The sequence below is a fragment of the Falco biarmicus genome, chromosome 3 (assembly GCF_023638135.1).
Source record: "Falco biarmicus isolate bFalBia1 chromosome 3, bFalBia1.pri, whole genome shotgun sequence".
NCBI lineage: Eukaryota > Metazoa > Chordata > Aves > Falconiformes > Falconidae > Falco > Falco biarmicus.
This window is the reverse complement of record NC_079290.1, coordinates 109,871,430-109,897,284: the sequence shown is the minus strand read 5'-3', so window position 1 is coordinate 109,897,284 and position 25,855 is coordinate 109,871,430. Positions and strand designations below refer to the sequence as shown.

At 52.1% G+C, this 25,855-nt stretch overlaps 2 protein-coding genes and 1 long non-coding RNA gene across 9 annotated transcripts; 1 reads left to right on the top strand and 2 right to left on the bottom strand.

Annotated features, from left to right (window-relative positions):
* The first annotated feature begins 99 nt into the window (after positions 1–99).
* Positions 100–2,869, top strand: LOC130147046 (uncharacterized). 2 transcript variants are annotated; one of them, XR_008821078.1, is made up of 3 exons: positions 100–181; positions 1,211–1,309; positions 1,582–2,869. It is a non-coding gene; the product is annotated as an uncharacterized LOC130147046 (long non-coding RNA). The 2 variants fall into 2 exon arrangements; XR_008821077.1 differs by lacking the exon at positions 100–181 and having other exon boundaries at positions 1,170–1,309.
* KIF17 (kinesin family member 17) lies at positions 156–16,704 on the bottom strand. Of its 5 annotated transcripts, XM_056333798.1 has the most exons (14): positions 16,419–16,704; positions 15,074–15,220; positions 14,569–14,670; positions 11,917–12,106; positions 8,004–8,456; positions 6,839–6,933; positions 6,036–6,183; positions 4,926–5,008; positions 4,675–4,796; positions 2,284–2,515; positions 1,117–1,375; positions 798–865; positions 608–713; positions 156–448 (listed from the first exon to the last, which is right to left on the bottom strand). In XM_056333798.1, exons 1-14 carry the CDS (start codon positions 16,647–16,649, stop codon positions 306–308), a joined length of 2,379 nt encoding a protein of 792 aa, XP_056189773.1. In that variant the 5' UTR covers positions 16,650–16,704; the 3' UTR covers positions 156–305. The 5 variants fall into 5 exon arrangements, with proteins under 5 accessions (XP_056189773.1, XP_056189772.1, XP_056189771.1 ...); XM_056333797.1 differs by having other exon boundaries at positions 608–865; XM_056333796.1 differs by having other exon boundaries at positions 156–713.
* A 1,075-nt stretch (positions 16,705–17,779) lies between these two features.
* On the bottom strand, positions 17,780–25,776 carry SH2D5 (SH2 domain containing 5). 2 transcript variants are annotated; one of them, XM_056333815.1, is made up of 12 exons: positions 25,655–25,776; positions 24,142–24,256; positions 23,564–23,718; positions 22,214–23,192; positions 21,959–22,039; positions 21,767–21,841; positions 21,367–21,510; positions 21,066–21,275; positions 19,692–19,860; positions 19,494–19,596; positions 19,261–19,420; positions 17,780–18,118 (listed from the first exon to the last, which is right to left on the bottom strand). In XM_056333815.1, the coding sequence occupies exons 4-12, from the start codon at positions 22,295–22,297 to the stop codon at positions 17,918–17,920; spliced, it is 1,227 nt and encodes a 408-aa protein (XP_056189790.1). In that variant the 5' UTR covers positions 22,298–23,192; positions 23,564–23,718; positions 24,142–24,256; positions 25,655–25,776; the 3' UTR covers positions 17,780–17,917. The 2 variants fall into 2 exon arrangements, with proteins under 2 accessions (XP_056189790.1, XP_056189791.1); XM_056333816.1 differs by lacking the exons at positions 24,142–24,256; positions 25,655–25,776 and adding an exon at positions 23,845–24,102.
* Between the last annotated feature and the right edge of the window lie 79 nt (positions 25,777–25,855).

Sequence of the window (25,855 nt, the reverse complement as noted above, 5' to 3'; positions counted from 1 at the left end):
CAGCTCCGCGCCGCCGCCCAATCACCGGGAGGCCGCCCTGACCCCGCGCGGCCGCCGTACGGAAGATGGCGGCGGGGGCCCGGCCCGGCCCGGCCCGCTCCCACCCCGGCCCGGCCCGCTCCCACCCCGCCCCGGCGCAGGAACAGACCCCAAAATGGCGCTGTCGGACCGTTTATTGGGGGTAACCGGGCGCGACACAACGCGGCGGCTGCCAGCCCGCCCCGCCGCCGAGCGAGAGCCTCTCGCTGTGAAACCGGCCAGATGCGGCGCCGTCCCGCTCAGCCGGAGGCCCGGGCGCGGCGGGGTCAGAGCGGGCGGCGGCCAGCGCCGGCTTTGGCCTTGTGGCGCCTGGCGGCGGTGGGCGGCGGGGCCGGGGCCAGGGCCTGCAGGCGGAAGGGCCGGGGCAGGGGGCAGGCGCCCCCCTGAGCCCCCTGCGGCCCCGGGGTGGCTGTAAGAGAAGAGGGGGGGGCGCGGTGGGTCCCCCCGCGGGAGGCCAGAAGCGGCCTCATCCTGCGGGCGGGCCCTGCTGAGGCCAGGTGCCCAGCCTGACGCGCTCCCCTCGGGAATCGCAACGGGGGAAGGAGCGTGCGGGAGGGGACGGGCTCACCTGGGGGCCGCAGGGTCCCGCGGGCTGGCGGGGCTCGGAAGTAGCTGCTGGCGATGGCCTCGCTGCCGCTCCTGCTCAGCACCAGCTTGTAGCGGTCCTGCTCAGGCTGCGAGCGTGCAACGGCGTCAGCAGCGCACGGGGCAGAAATGGGATAAATAGGAATAGAAAATAAAAGAGAACCGCACCGTACCGCTGGCTCGCCGCGCTGGGCCGGGGGGCTCCGTCGGGCGGGTGTGGGCTCTGGCAGGGCAGGAACTGCTGCGGGAAGAGACGGGCGTTACGGGCTTGTCACCTCCAGCACAACTAACGCACTCCCCGATCCCCAACACCACAGAGATTCCCCAGGGATTTGTACCGCAGAGATTCCCTAAGGATCCATACCCATCTTCGTGTTAGATGACATTACTCAAACTTTCTAAATAAACTTTCTGTACACGGGAGGCTTTACAAACGAGCACAGCCCACCCGCCATCTGCCGAGCCATGCGCCCACCACCGAGACGCTCTTACCTGCAGGCAGGCGTGTTTTTTGAATGACGGGCTCTGGAATTTTCCAGCAGCCAGTTTCCTCATCCCAGACGGATTCGCACTTGACCTTTTCCAGGTTGCTGTAGTTGCAGTCACGCCGGACGAGGGACTGCACCTGATCCAGCAGTTGCTGGAAGAGCATCACGTCTCGCTCCAGGCGGCGGATGGTGCTGAGGTAATCGATCTTTTCCAGCTCAAACTCCGACTGCAGATCTTTGATCTCAGTCTCAGCAGCCCGCAGCTGGGACATAAAACCAAAATAAATCATTAGGATTGTGAAGGAGAGCGAGCAATTATTACTGTGAGTACAGGCAGAGGGACGGAAGGACACAAAAGCATGAATATTTGGGTAGATTTCTAATTTATAGTTCAGAATTAGGATGTGATTTGTGTCGAGAGATTATTCCACATCTGTTTTAATGAAAGATTTCTTGCGTCTCCCCACAGCGCCGAGTCTTTGAACAGACATGAAGTTACTCTTACTAGCACGGTCTGTGCCCAGTGATAACAAACCCTTGGGAGTTCCTAACGCGGATGAAAAGGTGCAATATTTCTGCCGTACCCTAAATACAGAAATAAAACACATTCTTAAATGTGCGGTTCAGCATTGCACACACACACACACACACAGATTTTTTTGGAAGCTCGTCTGATTCTGCCCCGCCTCAGCAGAGCAAAACTGATTTGCAAGTGTGCCTAAAATCCAAAAGCATTGCTTTTACAGATATATATATTTAATTTCCTCCTAACCCCCCCCCCCCTTTCACGCTGTAATTTCTCCCTGAGACCCCGGCGTGACGCTGGGGCGGCCGGAGCGGAGGAGGCTGTGCAGTAGGTTGTGTAGGTCAGCAGCGGGAGTCACATCCCCTCCCGACACCAGCCCTGACAATGAGCCCAGCCTTGAAACCAGGTGGGGGTTGGGGGTTCAACACCTTAATTGACCACCTCGAGGGCTGCTGCGTCTGGAATGTCATCAAAACGCACGCGAGCAAGCTGACAGGCATGTGTGTGAAATACTTGACGCAGCCGGAGTCATTCTTACACATACTGCCCTAAAACACCTCCTTAACCTAAAAAAACCAACAGGCACGCAGAGGAGGAAAGGGATGCTCCCAAAAGATTCCGCAGCGATAGCGGGGAGCTGCTCACCTTTTCCTGCATCTTCTCCAGAAGCTTGCTCTTGGCTCGGACCTCCTCCTGGATGGAGTCGTAGACGTTAAGCAGGACCCAGTCACTGCTGTCCTCGTTAGATTGCTGCAGGGCAGCCACCAGCTGCATCCTCCGCTCGTCTGCGTATTTTTTCCGGCGTTTATGCTTTTCTTTGAGGTCCTTGTTTTTAGCCTGCTCCCCTCCTACTACCTGTTGCTCCAGCATCTGCAGCCTGGGAAGGGCAAACGCTTCTCTTAGCAGGACAAAGAACTGTCCACGTGAGCACGGAGGACACACGTCCCCACCTCACCGACATCGGGGGAGACACCAGAAAACGTCCAGAAAACGTCCAGAAAATGGTGATTTCTGATGAGATTTGCTGCCCTGAGTAATCGTGGAAAATTCTACTTTTATTAAGTTTCTGTCATAAATACTCCTGTGGATGCAAGGCAGCGTGTGTGTTATTGTGTCAACAGGTGTGTCTGGAAATCTGTATCTACGCTCCCAGAACTCTTTTTTAAAAGCCCTGTTTTGTGAAATTTACATTTAAATTCTTATTGAAATATACATTGACTATAGCACCATATTTCAATTCTTACTTCTTGTTTTGAAAGACTCTCAAAGCAAACACAAAAAAAAATGCCCAAATGACACAAAGAAATATTTTAAGTGGTGGATATGGGAGGGGTAGAGTGGGAAGCCATAGCACGGTCTCCTGGGGGCCGTATCGGGTGGGGTGATGACTTCGTGAGCTCAGCGTTGCTGTTTGGTGCTGGCCCGGACCCCTGTTTGAAATCGAGCTCAGCTCAGGGCTGTGCCACGCAGCCCCGCGTGCTCCGGCACGGCAATAAAGCCCAGCTCCGGAGCCATTCGCTTTGCACAGGGATCTGCAGCAGAGCAGGCGGCTCGGTTGGCCAGCACTGGCTCACGATGGAAAAAATCCCACCGCTGATAAACCCTCTGCTGATAACAGCCTCTTAATTAGCTTCAAACCCAGCTGAAACAGCTCCTTCTCCACCAGAGGTGACCTGCTATTCTTCACTGCACTTGCCAAGTAGCCTTCAGTTTTGTTTGTTTCATGACGCACTTGAATCCTTGCGCTGCTGAGCGTGTCAGAGATCTCACAGCTGTCCCCTGACGGGTAAAGCTTTTAACAGGCGGCTTTGAAAACCCCCAAACCCTCCTGCCTAATCTGCAGAGAACTGTGATTCTAACAATGTAATTAGAAGTGCATTTGTCACTTGTTTGTCATGAAAGGGAACACTGCAATAGGACTATTAAGAGTTGCTGTATAGTCAAAACGAATGGTTTCTTCGGAGACCTCTCCATTAACAGACAGAACTGCCCACAAATTACAGATGCTGCTAATCTCAATGTCTTAATAGCTCCTTTTTCAGCTGGGTGAGGCCCAACAGAGCAAGCATGTGCCACAGGAGCTCACCAGAAAGCTGATTGGTTGAGAACCACAGAACTTTTCAGAATCAAACCCGATCATCCACATTATATCTTACACTCAGCATTTCTGATTTTTATATAATTCCACGCAATAGAGTAAAAGAGAGAAATCGGCAGAATGTGCTTGAAGCGTTATTTCTGAAAGAGCCCAGAAGTTCTGATACACTGTGCTGTACTCTGACTTCAAGACAAGATGCCTCTGAGACAGGGCCTGGTGTGAGTCTCGAGCCTGCACCCCTCACATCCCAGCCCCGTGCTCCAGCCCCTGGGCTAACGCTGCCCCTGCAGTGAGGTTACTGGGAAATGCTGATGCCAATTCCGGCTGATGTCTTGCAAACATTGTCAGATGCGTGAGTGAGGGGCAAAAGTGCCCTCGATGACAAGGGAGAGTCGTGGAGGACACGCTGTGCTCCATCCACGCAGTGAGCCGCAGGAAGGCCTGCTGCCTTACTTGTACTGACAGGAGAGGGCTCCGCGTGCCCTGCAAGAGCTTTCTTCCAAGAGGAAAAGGAGGTCGCCTCCATAACCTCTTTGGGCACACAAGTTCTTTCAGCAACTGCCAGACTCAACTTCATAAATTCCTCGTAAATTACACCTGCAAAAAGCCAGAGAAGGAAGAGACTTCCCTGCCTACAGATCTAGGATTTGTTACCAGGAGAGCATGCTTTTTTGCATCCACGTCTGCTGATACAGACACCTCCAGAGTTTTCTCTCATAATTCTGGCATTTGGCATCATCAAATGCCACATGTAACAAGTATTTATCTGCCCAAATAGGACAAAGGTAATTTGGGGGTAAAGAATACATGCCTGCCTAGCTTTGTACTGCGCTGACCTGACAGCTGAAGCTCAACAGTTGTAATAACAGAAGAACAGGGTTGCATGTGTTGTAAGCAGCGCCCAGGGGGCGGTTAGCAGGAGCAGCGTGGTCACTGACCTGGCCAGCACCTGCTGCTGGTCTGCAGGCAATGCAATCCCCTCTGCGCCAGCCCCCTCTGCTCCAGCACTCCCCCTGCTCATACCGCAGGCATCCGGGACAGTCCGAAGTGCTTCTGGGCCCTGAGGACAAGAGGAAACCAAAGGCTGCAGCTCTGAAAACACGCAGCGAGAGTACCAGGATAGGTGAAGGGTAACACTCCCCACTTGGGTTTATGCCACCGTGGGGGGAGAAGTAGCTTTAGAGGGTACCTGGGCTGATGTTGGTCCTTCCCCTGCTGTAGCGTCTACAGGCAGAGGTATCATGTCAGGAGTAGTTTCAGTCCTCACAGCAGCTGAAGAGTAAAAGAGAAAATAACCACAGTGTCAGCGATGACCTCTGCAAAACTAGAGCATAAATCTGTGAAAACATCAAAGTCTTCACCAAAAGCCAAGAACTCTGTGTCTGAAAGGAAAAACCCTGTTATTTACCTTCTTGCTGGTCACTACAAGCCATTAAAGACCCAGAGGGCAGATCAGGTACAGAACGCAGATTTTACAGGGTTTGGAGAGCCTGGGTCCTCATGTTCATGCACAAATAACCTATTTCCAGAGGCTGGGGGGGTGCACGTTTGTAATGGGGGGGGAAGGGGGGGAGCTCTCATCTTAGAAAGTGATAGCATCAAAAATGAAGAATGTAGGTTCAAGAATTAATATTGGGCAATAAGTGCTGTACAAGCACATTGCCAAATATGCTCTGAGGCGCTGTGGAAGTATAAATGAAAAGCAGCAATGAAGAGAAGAGCTGGCAACAGTTTATAGGTATGCGAGAGGAATAACCACCCTCCAGCAAAGCGATGGTGGTGATAATCCACCGGGAGACCAAGGGCTGCATTGCATTTGCATGCGCTGAAAGAGACTGCTGCAGCCACCGCAGCCACCCTCGTCCTGGGCATGCGAGCTGTGCAAAGCCAACCGGCTCAAGACCAGTCACATCTGTAGCTCAGACCTCTGGTTGAGAGAAACGCTGCCCCAGGTCAGAAGAAACAGCTACATGGGCAAAAATTGCATTTCATGGCCTCAGGGCTTACAGGGTAGAGCCAGGCTGGTCCTGACAGGGAAAAGAAACCAGGGAAATAGAGAAGAGGACAAAACGGGGACAGAGTCCTAGGAAGGGTCCAGGAGAGCCAGAGCCTCCTGTCAATAAGGGAGGGCCGAAAGCAGGGACTGCTGTTGCTGCCAGGTAGCGCTCACTGCAGTAGCAGTCACTGCTGCTTTAAAGGCTGCAGTGGCTGCCACAAGTCATGCTTTGCAAAAGCAGCCTGCATCTGCTGTCAGGGAGCCCTCAGCCTGCGCTGCAGCCTCCACCTGCCTCATCCACACCTGCTTCCTTCCTGAGGTTCTCCTCTAGAGCAGACAGCTTCAGATTGTAGTGATGCCTCAGGCTGCTGATGTCCTCTTCGAGGCGGGCCCGGGACGCCTGCTCTGCTTCGTAGCTGGCCTTTAGCTGGGCCAGCTTCTCTTCGTACTCCTGAAAGGCACAGCAGACAGCCTGACGCAACAGCCCCCTGACCCTACACAAGGTCACATCTAGGTCCGCTCTAGGTCACTTCTTGTGTCCACCCCAATAAAACCCGACCGATCTTGTATCCGTTGACTTTTCCTGTGATTTAAGTCAGCATGGTGTTGATGGAAGGTGACTAGCCTAGAAACCACTGTCTTGGGTGGCTGTGGTGCCCTGGGAGGGGATTGTGAAAAGTAAGGAGAGCACTTTATTTCTTTCTGCCCCCTAACTCCTCATTCCTCCTCCTGGCTTCCTATCCCCTCTTTATCTTCATCCTTGTACTGTTCCTAACACCTTTGACTACCACTTTCCTACTCCCTCTTTCTCCCTCCTCTGACAGGTAGAATCTATGTTTCACATGGAGTGTGAAAAATTCTTCTTGGGAATCCATATCAATTCATCTCCAGAGAGGTGGGAACCATGCTGAGAGACAGTGCCATTGTAAATAAGGCCTCCACCAACACATGTCCTGTCCACAGGAGAAGCCCAAGGACCAAAAATTAGGAAGAGAAGCATTCCAAAAAGGCTGAACCACACAGCCCTATACCATATTTGTAATGATCATTATAAAAACCCACAAGCCTTAGTCAAAGACAGTATGGGATACCCCCTCCTGACTTACTTCTCTGATGAGCTGCTTCTCTGCTTCAAGATCTAACTGGGGTTTGAGGGGAGCTGGCTTCTCTGCCAGGTGAGCAGTCTCAGCAGGTAGAAGCCCTACAAAGCAAAGCAGAAATAAAAATCACTCACAATTACTGGGTGGGATTGTCTGTAGAATGCCTGGAAACAGAACAAAGAACCTGGCTGCCAGCAAAGAACACCGTAATCCTTGTGCTCCTTCAAGCTGCACTCACGTGCCAGCATCTGCGCTGCCAAAACGCCCACTGGCCTGAGACTCCATAGGTGTGGGGAGAAAAGGAGTGAGCGCTGAGCCAAAGGGGAGAGGTTTAAGCTTCAGGTATACAAAATATAAATCTAATCTCTTTCGAGAAATAACAGGAGACTTGTTTCCAGGGCTGTGCTAACAGATTTGCAAGATAAAAAGACACTGGGAAGGAGATGAAAGGTGCAACGAAATTGCCTTCTTTCTTCACAGCTGTTACTGAAAGGTGGCAGAAGGGGTGGGGGAAACGATCTTACAGCCTTATTCCTCTGCTGAAAGTTGCCCTTTTTTGGGGGATAATTCTCAAAAGGTGATGAGCTCCCCAAAGACTGCTCTTACCCATTTGTTCCCACATTTGCTATTCCTACTTCACAGCAAAGACCGAGTCTGCTGGGGCTGGGCTGAACCCTGAGCGGACAGTGCTGCTCTCTGTAAGCAGTGCCATCAGCAGGGCAAAACTTTTCTTGGACTGTCAAAAGCTCACAGGGTAGGAGAACAGGGGCTAAATGCTACCTTAAAAAAATATATAATATATATTTAATAAAGAATTTTACATCATTATTTCTTTCACAGCTCATTTTTGCTCTGCCAGCCAAAACCTCTCTTCTGTGACTGACCAAATTGTAGCCAGAACAATCAAGGGGAATTAAGGATTTGAATCTCATCAGCATTTTCTAGCAGGATTTGTCATAACTGAAAATATGGGATAATTGAGATGGTCTTTACCAGTGGAATAAGGTTGATTTGGCAACGGTGAAAGAAAAGTCTGTTACCAGAATGCGGACCTCTTCCTCCAACAGGTAAGGGAAAGGTTGAGGTGAAATCCAGTGAGCATTTTATGTGTAAAAACCTCTTTTTTTCTGTCAAAGATAAAACATCTCTGCAGCCACAAGGGCCCTCCTACCTGACGAGTTATTCGCACCCATCTGTTCAGCTAGAATGGCTTTCAGCTTCTTAATCTCCTCCTGATACTCCCTCAGCAGAGCATCCTTGGGGTCCTCGTTGATACAGGGCTTGTTCTTGATGTTTTTCGCTCGATTAGCATAGCGCAAAGTACTGAGGCTTTCATCATAATTGTTATCAGCCGGAGACAAGCACGCTACCATCAGGGTCTTGGTATTCCCTCCAAGGGAGTCTTGTAGCAGCCTGGTCAGCTTTGAGTCTCGGTAGGGGATGTGTCTACACCTGCCGTCGACCAGGGCCGAGATGACATTGCCCAGGGCCGAGAGGGAGAGGTTGATTTTGGTGGCCTCTTTGAGCCGCTCCCCTGTGGCTCCAGTTTTCGACTGTCTCTCGCTTCCTGCCAGATCCACTAAATTGAGTTTTGCAGCCCTAAGGTGGTCCTGCCCTCGCCCATCTGCAAGCAAATAATTCCAGGTTGGGCTCTAAGAGAAAGCATCTTAACAGTCAAGAACCAGGACTCCCTTAGAATCACATTCCATTTCAAGCCCTGTTCTTTGTCTGCATTTGAGGCCCACCTCCCTTAAGTAAATAAATATCTAGTTAATCGTAGAACTACATGTTTTAGTGCTTTCCTGAACAAGATCCTGCACAGTAAAAACTCATGCCTGTTCTTACTCACCCAGTGAGCTCTGAGCACACACACCCATACACCCCCTCCACATATTTCCACAGTGTTTACAATTTCACACAAAGCCCTCTACAAGTAATGAGGTCAGACTGTGAGTTTATAGAACTTTTTTCCTCCTCAGATTGTTTTGTGAAGTTAAACAATGTCTGGCAAATGGAGAGAAACAAGGGAGGAAGCAGAAAATGAGAAGTCAACGAGCAGTAACTGGAGCAGGGCTAGTTAGCACAGACTAAATAGGATGTCACGTAGGCATTCAGGGATCCTGGAGAGACAGGCAGGAAGGTTACCTCTACAGGCTACCGCGGAAAGGCTGGAGTAGACACTAGGTTTGGAAACAGTTTTTGCATGAAGTCCCAAACTACAGCTTCTCTCAAGACTAGAACCCCACCTACCCTAATCAAGGGACATATATTCGAGACGTTTCTTGCTGTGCTTCAAAAGAAAAAGCACATCCTATCAGATACCACCAAGGTCCACCATCTGATTCGAACGTTCAAGAAGCCCAGGAGATCTCCCCTCTGGCCCACACAGCTGTCAAACTGCACCCTGACTCAGCATGCAGGCATGCTCAGCAACATCTGCTCCTCCTCAATGCATGACATTCTCAATGACAAAGTAAAATGAAGGAACGCAGGCAAGAAATGGGGAAACCGCAAGAAACTGGGACTGTGCTCAGCCCGAGCCACCCTGATGTGGAGATGGTCCCAGTGAGTGAGGAGTCGGACCCAGTGAGCTGGTGCCATCCCCATCGTAACGCTTTAAGGCAAGAGAAGACGTGAGCTGAAAGCTAACAGCCAGCTCCCCAGCTACCTGGATGCTCACCTCACGCACACAATATCTGCTTTCTGACCTGCATTTTGAGGCTGGATTAACACGATGACACAAGTTCCCTGTGACAGAGAGCGAGTGCCTCTGGTCACTTTAGGAATCCCTTAATTTCGCTGCCTACATACTTTCCCAGCCTCAGGCAGAGCAAAGCATTGGACAAGCATTCCCAAATCACAGGCTATGTCCTAAGCACCAGACCACACTCTTGAATGTCCATATCCCAATCTTTCCTTAAGATTGCAACTCAAATTCAAGGGAACAGCTCCTTCAGCACTCCAAGTGCAGAAAGCATCAAGGTTTTAACAGTCTGCCCTTTTCCAGGCAGACTTCTACAAAACTGAGCCTTGAAATTAGTCAGTTCAGATTTATGGCTGTGGACAATACCTTAACACGAGCAACGAATAATCTGATGCATGGGGGAAAAGTTAAAAGTTCACAGGTAAACACTGAAAAAATCTAAAATCTGTTGCCCCAGGATATTTCCCCAGTTACAGCAACAGATTAACTGTGGAACTTCACATTTGCCACTGAACAAACTTGTTTCACTCCAGATCTTTCTGGTGTGTCAAGACATGGGAGAACTGGGGGAAAAAAATCCAGATGGAGCTTAAATAGAGCACCCTCTCACCATCTTTTCTGAGTGCTGGGGTGAGTGGAGAGTCACAAAAAGTAGGTTTTCTAACCTTTTCCCCGCCTTCCCCCAGTTTATGTAAACACTGACAGGCAATTAAAAAGTTGTTTCGGTTCCTGCCAGTCTTTTTACCCAGGGAGGCTGTTTGCTTCGACCTCGGAGCTTAGCAGTTTAGTTTCCGTGGTGTAACAAGGTCCCCAGACTCTTGCTAAGAAGCCTGTCGCAGACCAAAAGTCTGGCCCATCTAATTTTTGCACACCCCATCAGCCAGTGCTGGTGGCATAAGCACATCTTCCTCATTAACAAACCAATCCCTGAGCAAAATGTAAAGGTATCAAACATTTGCTACTCTAAACACAGTAAAAATACTGATGGTAACTTGCGCACGTCAAGCATCTCCAGCCAAAGAACCCAATATTTGCCATAATTCTTGAATCTGTTACTCAAACAAACAAACAAACAAACAAAAAAAAGAGAGTAATTTTAGTCCACATAATTACAAAGAGATCCTTTAAAATATCAACTCACTGTAAATTATAATTTACTACAGGGTCAACTGGAAAATAAGTATGAACTTCTCCACGTACCCCTTCGTGAAGCCTAAAGATGACAACATAAATACCAACTTCATTAACTATTTCAACTAATGATTACCCTAGTAGACATCCAGTTATGGGGATTGTGCCAAAACCCTCAGCTTTCTCCTCAAATATTCCAGCTGTCTTCCATTTAATTGCCAAGACTGCAAGTTTCCCCACCTCCCATCCTGTTCCATGTAACAAGTTTTCAAATAATTAAATTAGAGAAATAGTTTCAGGCTAGATTAAGAGCCCTGAACCAATCTGGAACACAAAAGAGAAGTGTAAATACTTTTTTCCTTTTTAGGATTAAAGTTGGGATTTTATAGACCCACATGATGCAAGGATTAGCATCCACTGGCTGTGTTAATTGAGAAGTTCCCAAGATACCACCACCACCACCATCATTCTGGATAGAGGAAAATGACCTCACCAACACCTAGAACCACAGCTGAGGAAGGCTTTGTGTAACATTCCCCACGACTGGAAGAGCTCAAGAAAATGAAGGCAAAGCTGTTCACAGCCGCAGCTGGCGTCAAGGACTAGACAGAATACAGGAGACTTAATTCCTTTCTTAGTCCCAGAAAAAAACCCTCTCCAGGTCTGTGTTCAGACCCAGTGAAGCAACCTTATCAGCTAAAGAAACATCAGTGGGAATGAGATACTTCAGAAAGGAAAAACAGTCACTAAAACATTACTAAGGGATTCTTTTATTCCATATTTAAAAGATGTGCCCCATGGTTAAGCTCAATGAAGGAACTGTTGGGTGAAATGATCTGACGTGGATTATAAAGGAGATCAGACAAGTTTCTCCAGGCTGTACAACACCTGAACTCCAAGCCATCGGATGGGCTGTGAGATTTAGCCCCCTTTGGTGGAAATAAAGGTTTGAGAAGATAAAGGAATGGAAGGATAATTAAATATGTTCCCAGTCTGAGTGCAGGACATTTCTCTCCCAAGGGGGAATCGAGGAGGGAAAAAAAGAAAAAAACACACCAAAAAACCCAAATGGCTTTGAACACTCAGCCATTTCACACTGTGAAGAACGTGCATGTCAGGGCGTATTTCTGATTTCTACTAGACCTAAAATCATTTAGGATCTAAGTTTAGCTGTGGGGTGACTGGTCAGACTGCACAGATTCTGCACTCTGCTAGGCCCAGGCCTGACATGGGACATCCAGCTACCTACCTACGGTGTAGATTTCCATATTGACAGTAAAGATGGAGTGGGAGCGGGAAGAGTCCTTATTCATGAGGGTATATCCCACTGCTCGGTTTCTCCAGCCTGTCTCCATGATCTGCTCACACTGTACCACGCTGTGCACGGTGTGCAGGGAGAGCCCCTTCACATACACCCCTTTTTCTGGGTGCTCCTTCAGCTGCAAACAGGGACAACGTGACACAGGTTAGAACAAGACGCACAGAGACTGCAGGAAGGTACTCTGGAAACTGTCCAGAAGCTTGAAGGCTACATGAGTATTGCATGTGGAGAAATTAAACTGCAATATTGCAAAAGCTTACCTGACTGCCACTAAAAAGCCTCAATATTTCTGAAGGACGAATAAAACCACACAAAGAGAGGGAACCACCTTCATGTCTTCACAGGCAAAAAGAATTAAAAGTTTGCCGATTGATTCAGATATCTCCTAGGCCACAAGAAACCCAGCTTCTCTGTGCTGAGACACCTTCTACCTCCTTATTATTAAGCTGCATATTTTAAAAAAGTGAAATGTTTTTCACCTGTTATGGCAGGATCTTGTCAGTCATAGGGAGCTTTTTTTAAAAATCAAAGCCCAGATTCAATAGTCATAGATATTTGTTGCCGGTGTTTTGCTGAACCCCTCCGCTCTGAGAGGGCGTCTTGATCACACTGACAAAATTCCCAAAGTCATACCCATCATGCACAGGTGGGCTATAATAATTTTTTTCCAGATTAGTTCATTTTTAAGATGCTCTAAAATTCTATTCAGGCACCTGAGTAGAGACAGTGTTAAATAGCTAGCAGCATCTTTTCAGCAATTACCAATCACACAGAAGAAAAATTTCATACAGCATGCTAGTAAACGATTGAAACATTCAAAATCTTGAATGACCCATCAAACCTACACAAAAAACACAAAACAATCAAGAGATCCCAGCACTCCTACACCAGCCCCCTCCACGCTGGGAATTTTAAATGAGATGAATTCATTTTCAACAGCTATGTTACACCCCACGTCTGCTGAGCTCATAACCAAAACTATCTTTATCATGTCAGCTGGGATATCAAGATATGGTTGTCATGACTTGGTGTCACAGAGCAACAGATACTACCACGTTTGTCAGTGTGACTTCCAAAGACGAGCGTTAGTGACGCGTGCACCACAAGAAGCAATGTCAACTAGAGTGTTTGCTGTTAAAAAATCCACACAGAGCAGAAATGGCTGAAAACTAAACTTGGCAGGGTTTTAACCTTGTTCTAAAGCTGTGACCGCCCAGGATGGATCTGGTTCCAGAAACACAGCCAGACTGTTCATACACCCTGACTTCTGCCTGTGCTGTAGAACCCTGCAGCTGGACGGCTGTGTCTGAGGGTGCTGCAAGACCCTGAGGCGCACCCAGCGGAGGGCATGGCTGTTGAACTCCACGACAGCCTGACTGGGGGTGGGGGGGGATTTTCCTTGCACAGCTCCAGCAGCCCTGTTCTTCACAGGGTTTCATGCCACGGGAGGGGGTTGTGGGCTTCAGGGTCACCAAAGTCAGATGTTGAAAGGCAAAGGGACAAAGAGAAGTGGGATTTCTGGAGGAGAATTGGGGGGGCACAGAAAAGAGCAACAGGTCAGCCTGGGCTTTCTGTCTCCACAGGACTCCCTTAATGACTCGGTGGAGGCAGCAACAGGCAGCGGCTGTCACCAGTGCGACAGTGTTACCCTGGCAACTGTTCTGCCCAACTCCTGCCCTCCCAGTGCCAACCGCAGTCGTCATGGAAACCGGTGTCACTGCTGATGTGGAACAAAGGATGGGAAACTGCAGCAAGCACCTTCCAAAGCAGCGCGTCCCCTTCTCCCACCCTCCCACTCGACACGCACAGGTGAAGCACACTTGGAACATGGAACTGAGAGGGTTTTGCCTCCCTTAAAGGCAAGAACCTTTTAAAAACACATCTGCCCCGTAAGGCAGTTTTCGTCTGTGACCATTTTGGTGCGACTGTGCGGCAGATGGTGCTAGTGCCTCAGTTTTCTCCACCAGGGCAGTCCTGCAGGGAAGTAATTAGGGCAAGAGATTTGCAGCTCCCTCCAGGAATATGTGCAAAAAGATCTGCAAAGCCACCAAGAGGTAGATATTATAAAAATCAGCCCCCTGATTAGGATTTCAGGAAAGTTTACCCTCCTGTATTCCTGGAAGCTGCCTGCCTTCCTCATGCATTCCCATGGGGAGTAAAATGTGCTGTGTCCCCTCAAAAAAGAATCAGCTTTTTTTGTTTTAGACAGATAATGAGATCATCCACAGCTCCACTGGATCAGACTAAACATTTATAAGGCACAGAATCCTCCTGCTTCAGAGACAGCTGTGAGAGAAACAATATTAAGAAATTACCCCATGAGCACTTTATTCCATCCTTTATTCACACAGCTGCTGCTAAGCTACTGGCTGCTATCAAGCAGGACACACGAGACGTGTTTCTGACCAGATCCTGTTCCTTCTGCCACTAAACTTTTGCTCAAGTCTGTCAAAATCTCCTCTTGGCATCCATAACTGTAATTTCACCTTCCGGCATTCAGCTTCTGACAGAGAGTATTATTGCACTTCTGCAAGACATTCATGATAATACCCATCTGAGAACACATTGACTCCACCTCACCTCCAACTTCTGCTTGGTATCAGCTCCCAGAAGGTCTCGTATGTCTTCGTTGTAAATCTCCAGGTAGGAAACTCTCACCAAGAACTTGGTGTTTTCAGCACACTGCACAAAAGAGGAACAATCTTTGGGTAGGGCTCAAAATGAAGGCAAGTAGGCAGCCCACATAGCTCCTCAGCGCCAGCTGGGTGCCTACCTCCCTTCAGCACTTCATCAGATCTCTTGCTGGCATCACACTCCTAGGTGTAACCACTCAACACGCTCACCACAGGGACATTCAGTCCTTCAACACCCCAAGCGTGAGTCTCTAAGTCAGCAGAGATAAGGGTGCAGCTCCTCTGACTACATACAGGCCTCAGCTTTAGGACGAGAGGCAGCGTACCCAAAAGCCTGTTCCCATTCTTGCTCCCAAGCGCAATCAGCACTCACTCCTTGGGGCAGGAGAGGAAAAGATCTTTCTAGATATCACACACTCTTAAAATGGGATCTCTTTCGCATTGCTACCTACCTGTACGCTCTCAAAAATGTGTTCAAATGCCCTGGGTATTATGCCTTTCTGTGTAGAAGGATCCACAACTCCCTGCATGGTGAATGACTTCCCACTGCCAGTCTGGCCATAGGCAAATATGGTGCCGTTGTAGCCTTCGGTGACACCCTGGAAATGAGGAAAACCGAATAAAATAGCCGTTATCTTCACGTTTTACATAACTGGAAATACATTGTCCCGATTCAGTCCCAGCTCATAAAAGGTATTTTAAAGGAAGAACTGGAAGTAAACCTCAAACTGCTACTTGATCTCCACATGCCATCAGAGTATCATAATTTAAAAATGCATTCTGCTAGCATAGAAATCAATGGCTTTTCTCTCAGAAATGGAAAACCTGAAGAAATGCAGGCGTTGAAAAGTGGAAGGGATGTTGACAACACTCAGAAGACCAGAATATTTTTGCTGCAGGGCAGAAAAATCTTATGAAATCCAGGGAGACAACTAGAATGCTAGTTGATTGTAGGGTGGCCAAAGGAATGGTCTTTAGCTTAGAATAACTTCCCCTTGGAAAGCTGGCTGAAAGAAGGCCTCACTTTCACTTGTTGCTATTTCAGAGAAGCATGGTAGGAGCAGAAAGTATTTCGATTTCTTAAGGTTTAAATAAATTAAAATAAAATAAAATAAAATAGCCTATTAATCTAATAATCTACTGCTTCAGACCCTGCCTGTTCTCATAAGCAGAAACTTCCACCTCAAAAAGATCACTAGCCATTTTATCCCTGTTTCTTTTTCTAACAAAATTGGTTTTTTGGGGGGATTAGGGTTTTTTTGCTTTGCTTGACTGATTCCCATCTCACCCTAGCTGTTGCATTAACGAGGAAACAAACATATCCCCTCTCATTTTGCTAGTCTGTAAGAGGCTGAGGTTCCCTGTCTTCTCTAAGGTTTCTCACTTGACAGTAAACATGTCCCTAAAATCATCAGGAGTCTTGTTTGTCTCCCTTCTCCTCGCATCACTTTCCACTGCAGTTTCTGTCCAGCTACTATCTCTAGGGCCCACTCAGCAGGATTCATCCTTTGTATAAACATCCGCTCAAAACAATTAAATGTAATTCTATCCTCAGAGCTCCGCTGGCTGCTAGAAATGTTTTTCCTCTTCCCAATTTCCCAGCCTGCTGCTGGGACACTGTCGTGCTTTCCTCTGCATCCCAGGGTTACAGCTAAACTTCCTGCAGCAGCAGGCTGGGCTGCTTCTGTCCATAAATCAATTTTTATAAATTAGGGATCACCTATCCAGGGAGAACTCCTCAGCCCACGTTTGGAGCTACATGTTGGCTGTGCCTGGCTTGCTTCGGGCATCACTCACCTCCACGAGCGGGTAGGCGATCTCGTTGTAGATCTGTTCCGTGTTGTGCTCCTGGTAGTACACCCCGTCGAAGGTGAACTGCTTCGGGGGCTCCCTGGCAGCGGTGGGGTTTTGGAGGAAGCACTGGCCCCGCGTGCTCTCCATGCTTACGACCGCCTTGCAGCCGAGGGCCTTCTCGCGCTCGTTCATGGGCCGGCAGCGCACGATCACCTTCACCGCCTCCGAGGCCATTTCCCAAGGGCCAGCTCAACCCCACGCACACTCACTTGGTGGGGCTGGGGGGCATCGGGGCACACTCACTTGGTGGGGCTGGGGGGCATCGGGGCCGGGGTGGGCCTGTGGGAGTGCTGGGGCAAGTCTAACCCTGGGGCCTGCGCCCCCGGGTGGGGCAGAGCCCTCACCTTGCTGGGGACACTGAGGAGAAGGACCCCACCCCCACCACTTGGCATAAGGAAGGAGAGCCACAAAACGGCTGGGGGAGAAGGGGAGAGTAACGGAGGAGAAAAGCTTGGGAGGGATCAAGGGGGAGACATGGAACAAGTCTGAGGGTGAGGGTAGACCTGAGGGGGGCAGGCCTGAGGCGGGGAAGCCTGAGTGGGGCAGGCCTGAGGGGGGGCCGTGGGCAGGCAAGCCTGAGGTAACTTCGGGGAGCAGGGACAAGCCCAGGGGGGGGCTGAGCGAGGGAAAACCTGAGGTGAAGCTGTGAGCGCCAGGCAAGGCTGAGGGAGCGGCGGGAAGCCCAAGGGATCAGGCTGCGAGCCCGGGCCGGGGGCTGCGGGAAGGCGGGAAGCGCCGCCCGCCCCACCGCGCATGCGCGCAGCGCCCCGACGCGGTTGCCACAGCAACGGGGCCGCGTGACGCGAGGCCCCGCCCCTCTCGCCACGTGACGGCGGGTGTGCAAGGCCGGCTGAGCAGCACGCGCACGGCTGCGCGCGGCGGGGGCACGCGTGCCTGGGGGTGCAGCTGGCGTGGGCGGGGGCACGGCCGCTGCACAAGCGTCACACCTGAGTGTGCAAGAGAGGGCATGTGCAGCTGCACAAGTGTGCAGGGGGTGCAAGAGCACGAGGGTTGGAGACTGCAGGTGCTCAGGAGCCCGGGTGCAGGAGTGCGTGCGAGTATGAGAGCACGGGCACAAATGCATGGTGCAGGTGTGTGAGTGTACATGGGTGTGCGTGCAGACGTGAGTCCATGGTGTGGTTACACAGATGCGTGCATGCAAGCACAAGTGCGTGCATGAGTGCGAGTTCACAAGGGTACATGTGCATGACAGCAAGTTCATGAGGGTGCACAAGAGTGTGCACCGCTTGCACGCAGCACTGTAGTGGGGGATGGGGAACACAAGGCCGCCAGCAGACTCCCCCTCCGGTAGCAGAGAGCCATTTATTGCAGAGGCACGCCGTACAGCCCGCTGCGCGCAGCCCGCGGAGGGGAATAACTAAGGCAGACGGCAGCGATTTAAAGCTAAATGGGGATTTGGGGGGGCAGCCGTGCTCCCGGGCCTAACCCCGCTCATGCTGCACCCCGACGGGGGCGGTGGGGGCCCAGGCGGCCTCCCCCCAGGCACTGGCCCCACCGCCGGGGTCCCGCTCCTGGTAGCCGGGGTTGCGGCGGCCGGGGGCCAGGCGGCAGAAGCAGCCCCCCGGTGCTGCAGAGTAGTGAGCCAGCAGGGCAGCCACGCTGGCGAACTCGGCGGTGGAATGCTGCCATGGTGTTGGCCACAGCCGCCAGGAGAGAGGGGAGAGGTGAGCCCCCCCGCCAGGCCTTGCCAGGATGCCCACACACCTGTGTGCTGTGCACCCATGCACACCGGAACTGAACGCACCCACGCACGAAGCACCTGTGTAGCCACGCAAAAGTGCACTCATGCACAGAAGCAGCTGCATACACGTGCACCATGCACGCACAAGCCCAGTACACCCATAAATCAAATGGACTCATGCACCCATGCATCCACACAGCTGCACGCTGTGCACTGACACACCCACACATCAAAGGCATCCGTGAACCAAACGTGCTCACGCCAATGCACCTGTGCACCACATACCCATGCGTGGATGTGCTTGCACACCTGCAAATCAAATACACTTATCAAAGTGTGGGTGCATCCGTGCGCCCACACACACTGGTACCTGTGCACCACACACAGATGCACCTGTGCACCAATGCACCGACAAATCAATGTGCCCACACACCAGTGCCACCGTGCACCCATGCACAGACGCACCTGAATGCTGATGCAACCATGAAGCAAATGCAGCTGTGCACCTCTGCATCAGATGCACGTAAGCACCAATGCAGCCACACACAGATGCACCAAATACACAATGCGTCAGATGCACACATCCCGCAGAGTATCTGTGCACTGGCACACCAATGCACCAATGCATCTATGCACAGCTGTACCAAACGCACTTACACCCTGTGCATGCATGCACCAGCACACCCATGCACAGCTGCACCAAATGCACTTACACCCTGTGTATGCATGCACCAGCACACCCATGCACAGCTGCACCAAATGCACTTACACCCTGTGTATGCATGCACCAGCACACCCATGCACAGCTGCACCAAATGCACTTACACCCTGTGTATGCATGCACCAGCACACCCATGCACAGCTGCACCAAACACTTACACCCTGTGCATGCACGCACCAGCACATCCATGCACAGCTGCACCAAATGCACTTACACCCTATGCATGCACATACCAGTGCACCCATGCACAGTGCCACCACACACTGCTGCAACCACGAAGCAAACACACCCGTGCATTCATGCCCCAAACGCCCTCACCCCCGCCGCCCCTGCACCCTGCCACCCCCACGCAGCACCCTCACCTCCACGCAGAACCTGCCCTGGTGGGTCCGGAAGAGGCAGTAGGAGACGACACCGCAGGGCGCCCGCACCCAGAGGCACCAGCGCTTGGCCAGGCCAGGCTCGGGGCGCAGGAGGAAGGCGCCAGGCACGTCCCGCCGCAGCAGCGCAATGCCACCGTCCCTGGGGACGAGGTGGCAGGTGGGCACGGGGGTGGGGTGGTGGGGACAAGCGGGGCCCCCCCCCGCACACTCACCTGGTGATGCCGGCGAAGGCCCACACGCTCTCGGCGAGGACGCTCTCGTTTTCGGGGAGGAAGGCCAAGCTCTTCGCCCCTTTGCTCTCCCATCCCACCGCCGCTGTGGGAGCCCGTTAATCCCCTCATCACCCCTAAAACCTCATGAAATTGGGGCGACCCGTATGTCCCGTGCCTCAGTTTCCCTCTGGCACTCACCAGTGTCACGGGGGGGCTGGTGGAGCTGGCTGTCGCCCCCGCAGTCCCGGTAAGCCCCTGAGCGCAGGACTTTGCTGCGGATGGCTTTTTTGCGCACCAGAACCGGGGAGCAGTAGGGGTTCCCGGGGCACCAGGCACCAGCTCTGCCCTCTGCCTCTGGCCGCCGATCCTGGGGGGCAGAGAGGATGTGTGTGAGGGGGGGTTGGGGGCTCTTGCTATGCAAAATGTCATGCCAAACACCATGGCAAAAAAAAAAAAAAATGCCAGGCAAAAAATGCTGTTTCAAACACCACGCAAAAATGCTGGGCAAAAAACCTGCCCTTCGAAAAATGCAAAAGAGCACACAAAAAATGCTATAAAAAAAATTGCCGTGCAAAAATGCAAAACACCATGCAAAGAATTCCATGCAAGAAAAAGCCATTAAAAATGCTTTGTGAAAGATACCATGCCAAAAAACCCATGCAAATCACCGTGCAAAAAAAAAAAGCGCCATACAAAAAATGTCATACAAAAAACATGTCATGCAAAAACGCCGGGCAAAAAGACCCATGCAAAACACCTTGCAAAGACTTCCATGCAAGAAAAAGCCATTAAAAAATGCTTTGCAAAAAGTACCACACCAAAAATACCCATGCAAGCCACCATGCAAAAAAAAGGCCATATAAAAATGTTATACAAAAAAACCATGCAAAACCCCCTGTACAAAATGCTATTCAAAAAAGTGCTGTGCAAAAACGCTACACAGAAAATGCCCTGCAAAACACCATGCAAAACTGCTGTGCAAAAAAATTGACATGCAACTACGCTTGGTGCAAAATGCCTCACAAGAAAAGGTCGTACAAGAAAAGGTCATTCAAAATGCTGTGCAAAAAACTGTCCCACAAAATTCCACTTAAAACAGGCTGTGCCAACACTATGCAAGAAAAGCCTGTGTGGGATGGGCCTTGCAAAATGTGCAGCTCAAAAACGTGCCGTGCAAAATGCTGCACCTACACCGCTGTGCAAAGAAATGCTGACAAAGAGGATGTGCCCAAGAATGCCACGCAAAACACCACGCAGAAATGTGCTGTGCAATAACGCCCCAGGCAAAACCTGGCGCAAGAACTGCCAGGCAAAACTATGCAAAAACTGCCACGCAAAAAACATCATGTAAATACCACTGTGCAAAAAAAATGCCCTTCATAAAGTGCCACGCACATTCCGCTGTGAAAGAAAGGCTGTGCAAAGAAAAGGCTGCACAAGAAAAGCTGTGCAAGACACCATGCAAAAATGTGCCGTGTGAGCAAAGGCCACATAAAACCCATGTAAAAATCATACAAGCAAGTGTGCAAAGGCCCGTGGAGCAGCACCCAGCACCCTGCAGAGTGCACCTACCCCTGTGCTCAGGGAGCCCAGGCCGGCAGGTGCAGGCAGGCGTCGGAAGGAGACGAGGGCGTTGACGTTGCGCGACACCTCCTCGGGGTTGAGCGGCTCCCGCAGCACCCCGGTCCCCAGGGGCTCCCCCTCGGCCGCCTGGTCCTCGGGGTGTGCCAGGAGGTAGCAGAGCTGGAAGGAGCGGCAGAGCAAGAGGTGCAGGGTCTGCACCTGGAGGAGGCAAAAAATTAAATATTCACAATAATAATAATGGGGTGGGGGTTTTTTTTGGGGGGGGAGGGTGGGGGGTTGTGCCACGCACCTCGCCCGGGAGCCCCACGAAGAGGTGGCAGAAGAGGGTGCGAGCAGGGCTGCAGGGATTGCGGGCCACGAAGGCGAACTGGCGGTCGGCGTGGTGCCACGTGCTGTACAGGATGCGGCAGAGAGCGTGCGCCATCAGCAGCGTCTGCGGGGACAAGGCGAGGGGATCCCTGGGACCGAGCACCCCCCGGGGTGCAAGCAAGGCTGGGGTCACCCCTATTTCCATAGCAGGTTGCAACCCTATTTGCAATGGGAAAACAGGTTCCCAAGTGGAAAGCAATGCTCAGTGGTGCCAGCCCCTGCCAAAGCACCTTTCCAGCAGCACCCAGCACCTCTGACCCCACTCAGCACCCCTGACCCTGCTCAGCACCCATGACACACCCCCCCCCCAGCACCCCTACCTCCCCGTCGGCACCGTAGACCTTCAGCCCCTGCAAGCTGAACCTCAGCACCACCGACCTCCTCCTGGGGCAGTCCTGGCAGGGAAAGAGGCAGCGTTGGGGGGCGTCTGGGTTGTGCTACCCAGGGGTCCCCCTCCACTCTTTGGGGTCCCCCTGTTTCCCAGTGAGGGGGAGTGGTGGCGGATGGCTGACCTTCAGCGCCCGCAGCTGCTCCTCCAGCTGCCCCACTTGCTGCTGCAGGTCCAGGTCCTCCACGGCAAAGGAGCCCACATACTGGGCGGGGGGGAGGGGGGGCAAAAACTCACTTGAGTCAGCAACAACCCCCCCCCAGTGCAGTAATTACTCCCCCCGGGGCAACTGGACCACCCTGAGATGATGGTTTGAGGGCTCATGGGGATGCACCTGCCCCCAAACCTCATCTCAGGGTGTCCCTTGGGGGTAAATCACCTCCGCTGGCTTGATGATGCCCCGGGCTCGCTGCTGGGGGGCCGCAGGGTCCGGCCCCCTCCCATTGCCCGGCTTCTTCTTCATGGCAGCAGGGTTTTGGGGTGAAGGCTGGATCAGGACAGGATTAAGCGTCTCCGGTGCCACATCCAAATTATCCAGAGCCACCCAGGGTGGTGGTACAGGAGTGAGCGGTGGGAGCCCGGATCTGGCCCCTGGTCAGGGTCCCTGCGGGGAGGGAGGGGACAGACACAACCTGCCCCCACTGTCCCCCGTTTCCAGCCGGCTGAGCCCTGGGGAGATGCTGCAGTCCCCGTACCGTGGTCCCCAAATCCCGGCCCCGATGCAAGTGTCCTTCCGTACCTGCCCCAGCAAAACGGTCCCCAAGTTCTGACCCCAACCCCAACACAAGAGTCCCTGCATCCCAACGCCAGTGCAAGGGTCCCCATGTCCCCACCCTCAGCATCATGCCAGGGTCCCTCCTGTGACCCCAAGTGCCATGCCAGGGTCCCCACAGCCTGACCCCAACCCTGATGCATGGGTCCCCATGTCCTGCCCCGGGCAGCGTGCAGGTGGTCCCTGTGTCCTGACAGGGGGTGTGGTGCGAGGGTCCCCGAATCCCGACGTGATGCATGCAGTCCCTGTGCCCTGAGCATACAGTCCAGACCCCAAGCGAGGGGCATGCAGTGCCACATCCTGAACCCCAGTGAGATTTTGGGGTGCCCCCCATCCCGCCCTCCCCCTTCAGCACACTGTCCCGCTCCCCCTTGGCCATGCAGCACCAAGACCCCCATAGCCCTTCAGGGATGATCCCCAAAACACCAACAATGAGGACAGCAGGTTTGGGGGGGTGGGGGGTGTTCAGCCAGAGAACCCACTGAGGGATGGACCCAGCCCCTCTCCAGTCACCCAACGGGGTTTTGCCCCCACAGCTGGGCTGAGACCGGCACAATTCGTGTCACCAAGGCCACGCCACAGCCACCTGGGTACAAACACACGGGAAGGAAGGGGGTCTGGCTACCCCAAGCACATCCTGATGGGGTGAGGGGGGTCCCCCTATGATGCCCCCATCCCCTTCGCAAGCTCAGGTTTGCCCCTCTCCTTTCCAGCACAATTTGGGGGGTCTCCCCCCGCCCCCAGCCAATCCGCAGGCAGGCAGCCCCCAAGCCCCGCCCCCCTTTTCTCACGCTTCATTTCTCAATGGAGCCCCCCAGCCCACCGGCCACCCTGGAGGTCCCCAAGGGAGAGATGCTGACCCCAAATTTGAAGGGAGGAATGTAACACCCAGCCACCAAGCACCCCCAGGGACCCCCATGCCGCTGCCCACCCCCACCCCTCCACCCTGCGGCTCACGGGCAGCTTGCTGGGATGGCTCCGCAGAAACGCAGGCGAAAAATTCTCCCCGCTCCGGCTCTCGGCCTTGGCCGGTTGTTTTCCTTCCCCAGGGTGGCTCCTCCAGCAGCTCCCGCTGCGGCGCAGGGATGCAGGGATGCTCGGGGATGCTCGACCTGTGGGCGTCAGGCCCTTGCCGTCAGCCAGGCCCCGGCAAGCCCGAGCCCACGCCGGGCACGGGGCAGGCAGTGAACTCTAATTTCCTGCCTCCGATCTGCCTGCGATGAATCACTGCAATTTACCTCCCCGGTTTTCTCCGTCTCTTGGAAGCGACGACGGCGAGCAGAAACGTTCGAGCTCTTTGGAAAACGCGGCTGCAACTGGTATTTTTCTGCTTCCCCCCCTGCTACAGCGTGCCCAGTGGAGAAGCGATTTCTAACCCCAACGCGTACACACGTGTTTATTTCTGACTCGCCACCCCCTGCCCTGATGCTCAGACCCTTTTCACCCAAATTTCTGAATTCCCTGGGGAGTTTTGCCCACCACTATGCACTTCTGCTAGGAATAAAAAAAAGGAAATAAAGAGGGATGGCTCTGACCTCGCTGCAACGCAGCCATGCAGACCCAGAGCCTTGGTGCCCAAAATCCTCTGGCCAGGCAAATCCACGGGGCCAAAGCAAAATCTGCTTCCAGGTTCAGGGCCACGCTTGGCTCCTGGGAAGGGAAAGCAACAGTTTGGGGAGGAGATGGGGTCTAACCTCTCATGGGTACACCCAAAAAATCCATCTCGCACCCCGGTGCTCCTAGGGAGCAAGGAAAAGGGTATGAACGGCAGCATTCAAACCTTGGGTCGCTGCCAGTTCTGGCAGCTTCAAGACTCCATGAGATGCCCCGGCAGAGCCCGCTGGAACAGTCAATAGCGCAGAAACAGCGGAAAAAAAGAAAAAAAGCCAGGACAGATGGGGCTGAAGAAATAACATAACAGAGCCCAGTCTGGCTAGGAAGCAAAAACTGGAGAAGAGCGAGCGGCAGAGCCAGTGCTAACCTTCCTGAACATGCAGCAGAGCTGCCACTTGCTCTGCCGGCAACACTGCCGTGGGATGATTTTCCCATTCAATCCCAGTTGCTGCTCCCAGGAGGCAAGGATCGGTCCTTTGTGTGAGATACAAGAAGACCCACAGCTTTTTTTGGCCCAGTGTGCAGAAATCATCGAATTAGCAACTAAAACCACAACCAAAAGGAGTTTGGCGATGACCAAGGGAGCCAATGACCCTTTTTAGCGCAATGCTCCAGTTCAAGGTGTCCCACAGCAAAATTAAGCCATGCTCACGTTGTGGAAAAAACTGGTGTTATCTAAACCAGTGTTTTAACAAATATCCCGTGGTGTGGGAATGCTATTGGGAAGAGGGAGGTTGCAAAACACCCCACCACCAGGCAAGGACTCCTTGTCCCCATAAATATCCTATCAATGAGAGAAGCAGTTTCTCAAGTTTGGCTCACTGTAGCGCCTGCCTGGAGGAAAATGCCAACAAACCCCGCTGTTTTGGTACAAGTAGCCCCAGGAAAGAGCCATTAACTAATGTTTCCAATTGCTTTACATCCCTGTGGATTCCTCTTTGATCAGGGCTTTCATTCTCCCAGTTTTCTATCAGCAGTGATTTTTGCTAACCTACTGTTTGCACCCTCGTTAGAGGGCTGGAAACAATTTACAACATTTCTGTAAGAATTTTTTTTAAACTCCCAGTTGTTGGCGGTAGCACACCGGGACTGAACTGCAACTGAAAAGAATATTCAGTAAAGCTATTTTCTCTTTTTTTGCATTTTATTTCTAAAGGTACTTCCACGCCTCTCAGCACGGTATGTGCAACTCTGTCCAAAAGAACGTTAAATGACAACCCTGTCGGGTCACATTCAAATCACTACCACTGCCCTGTGCGAGGGAGAGCTGGGGACGTGGCAGAGCGCGTTTTGAACGCAGGTGCTGCTCTGTTGAGCAGGGCAGAGAGGAGGAAGATTTCAGCCGGTCTTTTTTTGTCCCCACTGGCCACTGACGGGGGGCAGAGGGAGAAGAGGAGCACCAAGAGGTTCAAATAGAGCTTTCTTCTTGCTCACCTTGATCTCCAGAGAAACCAGGGAAGAAAAAGATCACAAGTCAGTCCAGCTAGAGCTTGGCCGGGGCTCAGGGCTAGAACAGCCCCACTCTTTCATGCTGGCAATGTACTTTTAACAAAGATCTGCCTCTGCAGCAATCCACGGTGACTGTAATTCCCTCCTCTCTGTGTTTCCAGGAGGAGAAAGCTGTGGCGAGGAAGA

Coding starts and splice junctions, on each gene's coding strand:
- KIF17 (XM_056333795.1), bottom strand. CDS start 16,649: ATGGCCTCGGAGGCGGTGAAGGTGATCGTGCGCTGCCGGCCCATGAAC. Junction 15,221..16,418: donor TCGCCTACCCGCTCGTGGAG/GTGAGTGATGCC, acceptor CCTCATTTCCAG/GGTGTCACCGAAGGCTACAA. Junction 866..1,116: donor AAAAACACGCCTGCCTGCAG/GTAAGAGCGTCT, acceptor CTCTTCCCGCAG/CAGTTCCTGCCCTGCCAGAG.
- SH2D5 (XM_056333815.1), bottom strand. CDS start 22,297: ATGAAGAAGAAGCCGGGCAATGGGAGGGGGCCGGACCCTGCGGCCCCC. Junction 21,842..21,958: donor AGCAGCTGCGGGCGCTGAAG/GTCAGCCATCCG, acceptor TTTCCCTGCCAG/GACTGCCCCAGGAGGAGGTC. Junction 18,119..19,260: donor AGGGCAGGTTCTGCGTGGAG/GTGAGGGTGCTG, acceptor ACACCATGGCAG/CATTCCACCGCCGAGTTCGC.